The following is an 8,612-nucleotide window of genomic DNA, read 5'->3' on the forward strand; positions in this document are numbered from 1 at the left end:
TTCTTCTCATGAGTGAAGTCTCCATTTTATTTCCCAGATTAGAGACAACATTATCACAAACCAGGGGATCATAGGTGAAATTCTTAAGGAATTAGTTGTCTCCCACACTAAGCAGAGGGCTGTGGTGGTACAATTCTCACTTCCATGTGAAAGATTCAGGTTCAGTTCCCATCCAGTGCACTTCATGTCTGTCAACAGGAGTTGTGTGTTGCTATGACACAGAACCATCAACACTCACGGAAGCAGCAGTCAAGAAATCAAACGATGTATTACATTAGGCAAATCTGTGGCACAAGACCTTTTTAAAATGTTGAAGAGCAAAGATGTTAGCTTAAGGACTAAGATGCACCTGACCCAAGCCATGGTATTTTCAATAACGTCATACTCATGCGAAAGTTGAACAGTGAATAAGGCTCAGGCATAGCAATGATTGTGATGTGGGCCCAGGACTGGGTAGTGTTTGGTTCTGTTGTGCGGAGGATTTCTATGAATTGGTACTGACTTGATGGCACCTAACAACAATGAAACGGAACAGTTTCAGTGATGCTTCCAGACTAAGTCAGACTAGGAAAAAGGGCCTGGTGACCTACTTCTGAAAATCAGCCAATGAAAACATCTCTGTGTATAGCAATGGTTTTCTGCAACCTATGATGGGATGGCACAGAACCATGAGATTGCATACAAGGAAAATCAATCAGAATGCCACACCTACTGTGGTCCAAAACAAGAGATACATACAGAGCTGGGATCACCTTAAATTTAAAGTACAGTGAAGTGATATGTTTAAAACATTAATCACTGTTTCTACCCATCTATGCTCCTCCCGATAGTTCCTGGTAGGATCTTCCTTCATGTTCAAGCTGAGATGAGATGCCTCATTGTTTCAGGGACAGGATGTGACAGCAGAAAGCAGAGAAACAAGAATGCTTCTTTTATGCTTCTGAGATTCAAAAGGCCATAGGCTTCATGGCGAAGGAAAGGGACTCACAACATGGACAGTGGACTCTGTAGAAGATAAGACTTCTGAGTGGGTTAATGCACTGGACTGCAAGGTCGGCTTGAACTGCAAAGTCAGTGGTTCAGGTTCACCAGCTGCTCCTTGGAAACTCTACACAGGGTCACTATGAGTTGGAACTGACTCCATGGTACTTTACAACAGCAACAAGACTAGACAAGACTTTCTCAAGCTGGAAGGGAGGGAGGAGAGGGATGTTCATGATGAACACACATATATCAGTGAGTCTCTAAGGCAGTGGTGGTCTTGGTTCTGGCTGGGTTGGAGTGTGGAGGGAAGGTGATAGAACCTACCTCCCAGAAGGCTGGTAGGATCCAAGAGCAGAGGGGAGAGCATGGTGCCTCATATTCTGTGAAGATTCCAGATAGGCAGGAAGCCTTCAGAAAGAAACGGGGTAGGTCCTGATAGCAAACTGATTGTATGCCAAGCTTTGCTTGAAGTGCTTGATACATATCAAATCATCCCAATTCACAAGTCTTTGAGGAAAGTACAGATTCCATCTTTATTTCAGAGTCAAGGAAATTGAAGTCCAGATAACTTAGAGTTTACAAGGTTCTTAACATGCTGACATGGCTAGGGGAGAGAGAAGGGTTGGGAGGGAGTCCAAGAACTTTGTGGTCCTGAAGGGGTCTTGCAGACAGGAGTGAGAGAGAGCTCAGTGCGACCAGCTCATAGCATCTCAGAATACACCAGTATTAACTCAAACCAAACCAGTTACTACTGAGTCCATTACAACTCTGTTACATGGAGACTCCACGTGCATCTGAGTAGAATTACCCTCCATATTGTTTTCAATGATTTGTGTCCTTCAGAAAATGGGTCTCCATGCCATTCTTCTGGGTCACCAATGTGTACCTTCAATTGGTCATTGAGTGCTGAACTACTTGTCCCACCCAGGGACTCCTCAGTATGAACAGATGATACTAAACTACAAATGCCCTCCCACCTCCACAGGCCTCAGAACTTACATGTGATCCTTAAGCAAAGCACTGGGAGAACATTCCAAACTGACTAAGTTTTTACCATCCTGGGGTAACTGGCTCTAAGCAGAAGCTGTTACATTAAGTTAAACTTGTGGTTTGGGATTTATACCCATTTTAGACAGGAAAATGCACCCAACATTTCCATCTCTGAGTATTAGCTCTACTATATGCAAGACAATTTGCAGTAAAGCAATGCTAAGATCATACTGCCTTCACATAAAACTAAAGGATGCTGTGTTCCTGAAACAGCGTAGGCACTGAGATGGCAACGTGTGCACCTGCTGAAAGCTGCTAATGTTGTTTGTACTAATGGGCCCAGCGCACTGATGACTCACACAGAACATTCACCTTATTACCCAGTAATTGTTGGAAAGCACCTTTTTCCATTTCAGCATATTAATGGCTACTGTTCCCCTAGTTCACATAGGAGTCTTGAAACCTCCCATTTCTGACATAACACATAAAAATCGGATTTTTGTTTCTTCTTTGTTCTTAAGAATTAGAAATGTGTCTAAATTAAGTCAATGACTGGCTTGGTTCCGGAGCTTTAAGTTTTCTATAAGTCCGTAGAGGTGCCGTGGAGTCAGTTCCAACTCGTAGTGATCCTGCACAGGGTTTCCAAGGCTGTAAATCTTTATGGGAGCAGAAAGCCTTGCAGACAGGAATAAGAGATAGTTCAGTGCGACCAGCTCAGAGCATCTCAGAAAACACCAATATTAAATCATTCTTTCTTCCACAGAACCACTGGTAGTTTTGAACTGCTGGCCTTGAGATTAGCAGCCCAACTCTTAACTACTACGCTACCATAACTCTTTGTAAGTCTGTAGAACTCATATTTTAAATTCTGAGTTGTAAGGTAAAATGTTGAGTGTTTTGCAAAATGTTTGAACTCCTCCTAGTGGCCACCAAGGAGCACAGAGCACATGAGTTATAGTAAAACTGTTCAGTACTAGGAATCATGAACTGAGTCAGATAGCCTTGTGTATGGCTGCAAAGCCTCCTGGCACCATCTTGCTTTAGCTGTGGCTTCCTTGGCCAGTACCAATCAGACTTTGCCAAAGGAGCCCACACACATGGGGTTCAGCACTCATGCAAGGTTGCTTAGCACCAATGGACCCATGCTTGGCCAGTGGAGTCTGGAGCCCATGATTTTGTCTCACTCTCTTCATCTCTAGAAGGAGACTTCTGAGATACATTTTATAAGATATCTCAGAAGTTCTCAGCGAGATGGAGGGTTGCCACCTGGAGCAAAGGTCAACCCTGTAAAGTTTCTTATATTAATTTTCCTTGTTCCCCTCCAGCATTTCCTCTTGCTCTCTGGAATCCCTTCCCCTGGAAACTATCTGCAAGTAAAACTTGTCATGGCTCAGCTTTTAGTGAACCCAGACTAATCCAAGCCATGGCATTGGTTAGGTGATGGATGGTTGGGTGGGTTTTGCCTCTGGTCAACCTCTACCTGGCTGTGTGGCTTTAGATTAGTCACGTCACATCTTCACAACTTTCTTGTAGGTAAAATGAGAATGGAAACGTACTCGTTACACAAATATCTATTGCACACCTTCCATATCCAGGCGCTATTCTAAGTACAAGGAGCCCTGGAGGCACATCATAATCCAAAGACATCCATTTTTTCCCCATCATCCCTATTCATTGTCCTGCTTGCTCAAGACTACCACCTAGGCAACCCTATGGGGTAGTTCTGCTCTGTTCTATTGGGTTACTATGAGCCCTCAACATCCACAGTTCTTTGAGAGTTGCACTGACCGCATTTGAATGGGAAGGAAATAGCCGTGTTGAGAAAGGAGGAGTCTTGTCCTTGGTCACTATGAAGCAGACATTCCCACATCCTGGGTTCTGATCTGGCCACAGCTTTTCAGAGCTGCCCAAGAAAGGAGATGTGAAAGTTCACTGTGAGCGCAACTTCAAACGGAGCCCCATTGATGAAAAGAAACCACAATCCATTCTGAGGAATTCTACAATAATTCGTGTATAGTCTGAGAAGAGATAAAAATAACGTCAAACAGGAAAAGACTCCTTTTCACTGGTTTGGTCAGGCATCTTGACCTTTTTTTTAAGTCCTTAATTCTTTGCTCATTTGGGCATTTGTTACATGTACATATTTCAAAGTATTTTTTTTTAGTATATAAAATGAAAATAAAAAGAACCTGAGTCTGATAAGTAACCCATTCTTCTAAAGAAGTATGTGAGATAAGTTCCCCACTGTACTTTTTTTTTAATGTTTTATTGTGAATTATATGATACTTTACATGGGAGAATATTAGTTTTACATTCATCCTATCGTATATCATTTCATTGCCATGGTTACAATCCCTTCCATGCATCACCAACCAACAAAAGAGAATACCCTACAAGCCTGCAACCCAGTCAACAGCACACAGCTCCTTTCCCTCTCTGGATCTAAAGTCTCCAGCTGCTCCATCTCTCCATGCCATCATCTCTGCCTCCATCTCAGGCATCACTGCTTCTCTGGGTAGGGTCCCGCTCTCTGTTCTTCTCCCTTGATGGTCCCAGGGACCCCCGCTCCTAGACTGAAAAGTTAATCACTCCCCTCCTTTTGCTACAAAAGTCTATGTTTACATTTCCAACCCTCACAATCAGTCCTGATGACAATGATTCACTATTATATCACAAGAGACCTATCTGCATTTCCTTTCATCAGCCCCGCCTAGACAGATTGCATACTACTCAGTCCCCACTGTACTGTGAAATCTTGTATAGGGTTTCAAAGGAGTGGCTGGTGGGTTTGACCCACAGACCCTTTAGTTAGCAGTCCTTGGTGGTACTAATTCCATCTGAGTGAATTCTTACAAAAGAAGAGACAGAGAGTTCTGCTGCACCTGTAAGCCCAGGGGCACCTGGAGCTATGAGAAGTCAGGAGGAGACAAGAAAGGATCTTCCATGAGAACATGGCTCTGGAATGTACTGAATTCAGGCTTCCAGTTTCCAGAGCCGAGAGACAGTAAATTTCTTTATTGTTGCTAAGTGCCGTTGAGTCGATTCCGACCCGTAGTGTTTCCAAGAAGCAGCTGGTTAACTTGCATAGGGTTTCCAAGTTTGAACCTTGCAGTTCAAACAACTTTGCAGTCTAATGCATTAGCCAAAGGTGCCACACCAGGACTCCAGAATTCTTTATTAGCCACCCAATGTGTGGGACTTTGTTATGGCACTCCTAGGAAACAAATGATCACTGCTAATACACACTGCTTTGTTAACCACAAGGTTGGAGGTTCAAACCCACCAGCCACTCCTCAGAAACCCTATACAGGCTTGCTAAGTGTTGGAACTAACTCAACAGCACTAACAACAACAGCAGCAAGACCTGACGCTCTGCTCCCGTAAAGAGCACAGCTTCTAGAGAACATCTTTTCTCTGTCACATGGCTCACTAGTAACCAGAATCCACCTCATGGCACCTAACAACAACAGCAATTACAGCCAGACTGTGGGTTCAATTTAGCAAAATCATTCAAAGGTATGGGACTTTGGGTACGGGACTGCCAGCTCCCAGGGTTCCCAGCTGCAGAGCCCTGATGGCGAAAGCCCCTGTGATGAGAAGAAGAGATGTACCCACCAAATCTGACCAAGGCTGAGATGCCTGGTCAGACCACAGAGGCCAGGGTCTGAGGAGCAAGGAGTTGTCGTTGAATATAGAGACAGAAGCAGACGAATGAACTATTGCCTGGAGCCAGTAGAATTTTTAAAAACCTGTCCAAGTATTCTGGTAAATATGCTGGCAATGAACCCTTTGACCCTTATTTGCAAAATATGTCAATTATTAGGCCTGGTCTGCAGCTCTGAAACAAGTACAGAGCATTTCGCTGTAAATGATGATTGGATTTTGGGGGTAGGGGTTGAGATCTGGCAGCTGATGAAAATCAAAAGGGGTCCTGACACTGATCATGCCTTTGTCCATCAATCAAATGCTTGTTGCAAGCCATCTCTGCTTAATTCACTTTCATCTTTGATGGTTACAGGTGTGTGAAGACAGGGCACAGTGAGAATGCATTGCTTGTTAGTTTCTGCTTCATTGTTTATTGTGGTCTTCCATTCACAGCAAGAGTACTACATTGGGGCCACATACCCACATTCACCTCATGAGAATTCAACTATTCACATTTGGAAAGAGAGAGAGAGTGCAAGAAAGAATAGCTATTTAAATAGCATGGGTGATCCTGCATGCTGTTCCATTATTGGATCCTATGCTCAGGAGTACTGGTGTGACACTGTGAAATAAGCACTGAACTTCTAACCAATAGGTCACTGGTTCAAACTCTCCAGTCACTCTTCAGAAATTCCATACAGGGTCACTATGAGTAAGAATGGACTCTGTGGCACTGAACAACAAAATGCCCAGAAGTATGCATGGGAAGGGAAGGGGGCATTTGCTGAAACTATACTGCACAGGTTTGCATACACACAATTTGATGGGTGATCTGAGAGGTATCTATGGATAATATAGTCTACAACTATCACTTATATAGTAGCCCTAAATAAAAAGCTGTATTTAGTATAAATACTCAACTGCAAGGTCGGTTTGAACCTCAATGTAGGCAGTCCAAACTCACCAGCATTCCTTGGAAACCCTATAAGGGGTTGCTATGAGCCAGAACCATTTCGACTGCACTTACCAGCAACAACAACATCACTTACATAAGGAGGATGGAATCTAAGCCTTAAATAAAGTGAGAGTCCACTGTCCTGTTCTACAAGAGACAGAAATTGGAGATGTTTTTTCTACTAAGCAGGGGTTGGAGAGAGGGTGATGGCTTTGGACCACCCACACACTCACTGGTCACCATTATGACCAAAGTCCTGCAGTAGAGACAGTTGGCTGAGAGTCAAAAGACAAGTCATAAGACAAGCAAGGTAACTAAATGAGTACATTTATCTGACAAACGTGGTTTTCCATTAGTTTAACTTGCTGTTACATTGCAAGCCCAACTGTGAATCGGAGAGGATCCATTTATACAGCCAACACTTCTTAGTGACTGTTTCTAGTAAAGCAGTGAGCTAGAAGCCATGCAGGATTTGCAGGTGATCCCTCATTCAGGGAGCTTATAAATCTTGTAGTAGAGATAGAAATAGATGTATAGCTAATTATGTTTTGGTTGTTGCTAGGTGCTATCACGTCAGTATCAGCTCATAGCAACCCTGCATAGGGTTTCCAAGAGGGGTTGGTGGGTTGCACTGCAAAACTTGCAGTTATCAATCCAGTACTTACCCAAAGCACCACACCAGGGCTCTTAGCTCATTATAAAACAATGGGAAGTGTGAACAATAAATGTTCGATTGTTGTTGTTGTTAGGTGCCTTCGAGTTGGTGCCAACCCATAGTGACCTTATGCACAGCAGAACGAAACACTGCCCAATCCTGGGACAACCTCACTACTGTTGCCATGCTTGAGTCTATCGATGCTGCTGATTAGGGTGGTAATTGTAAAACATAATTATTTCGGTTGAAAAAAAAAGTTGGCAGATCAGGTGGAAGTGCAGTAAAGAGTTCTGTTAGCATCAACACAGAATACTGGAGCAAGCAGGCTCAGGGGATGGTGCCAGAACTCTGAACCACATACAAAGGAATATTTAGAAGGTTGGAAGGCTTACAGCTAGAGGAATTTGTAGCAGAAGCAAGAAATTCCATTGCTTTCTAATTCAAGATGTTCAGCTGCTCCCGGAGCCGCCATCTTAGGTGAGACCAACTGGGGAAAGGATCAGAACAGCCACAGATGCGTGACAGAACCACAGAGATGAAGGTAGATGGGGACATTCTTTTTTTTTTTTTGATGTCTGTTCATTGGTCTCTTGTGGTCTGAGCACCTCCATTCTGGTGACTAGAGGAGGTGCGGAGTGAGTGGAAACCCCACCCTCACCCCCAGAGGGTTCTATTATACATGCACACAGATCTCCTTAAAATTTAAAGTGACAGTTTCCAATTAAAATCAAACGGCTACAGCTGGCCCTGAACTGTTTATCACTAGGAAAATGGCCTGAATGGGGATTGTGGAGCAGGACAGGCAGACTAAACTGGAAATAGGCTGAAAATTAAATCCTGAGTTATGTTACAACGACCAACAGTGGAATCTTGAAATTGTTCAGGAAGAAGCGTGAAAAGGGAAGCCCATCTCCTGATCACATCTACCAAGAGTCAATCAGAAAGCATAAAAAATACCAAAATACACACCCATCTAAGTATTAAGGCCAAAGATAACTCCTGAATATTCCCAAAAAACAGAAACAAAGGACCATATTAGCACATGTCCAGAAACAAGATAAAGTAACTGAGACAACTGAGCTGGAAGTAGACCTACACTTCATACTGGAAGATGGGCAGGCTTTGGCAATGCCTGAGAAGAAATTCAGAAAAATGACTATAAAAGGTATCAAAACACTATACAATGGAATTGAGAAAAATAAGGAAGAAGTCAGGTAAGCATTACAGGAACAAACAAATAAAATAGATACAGTATTGGAAATGATTCAAAACCTACGGAAAGAGGTCAAAACGATTAATAATAGATTATCAGAAATGCATAATACACTGAAAGGGCAAAGGAGTAGAACTGAAGAGGTAGAAGCTAGAACTAGTGAGCTAAAT

At 43.1% G+C, this 8,612-nt stretch overlaps 1 protein-coding gene across 1 annotated transcript in view; it reads right to left on the reverse strand.

Moving 5' to 3' along the window:
* The window catches only part of SLC45A2 (solute carrier family 45, member 2), a 32,290-nt gene extending 30,939 nt beyond the window's left edge, over positions 1 to 1,351 (reverse strand). Inside the window, exon 1 of the mRNA XM_006875390.1 lies at positions 1,309 to 1,351. Within this exon, the coding sequence (XP_006875452.1) occupies positions 1,309 to 1,351 (43 nt within the window). The remainder of the gene's footprint in view (positions 1 to 1,308) is intronic.
* Positions 1,352 to 8,612: the final 7,261 nt, after the last annotated feature.

Source organism: Chrysochloris asiatica, unplaced genomic scaffold (genome assembly GCF_000296735.1).
Source record: "Chrysochloris asiatica unplaced genomic scaffold, ChrAsi1.0 scaffold00324, whole genome shotgun sequence".
In the NCBI taxonomy this organism is placed as follows: Eukaryota; Metazoa; Chordata; class Mammalia; order Afrosoricida; family Chrysochloridae; genus Chrysochloris; species Chrysochloris asiatica.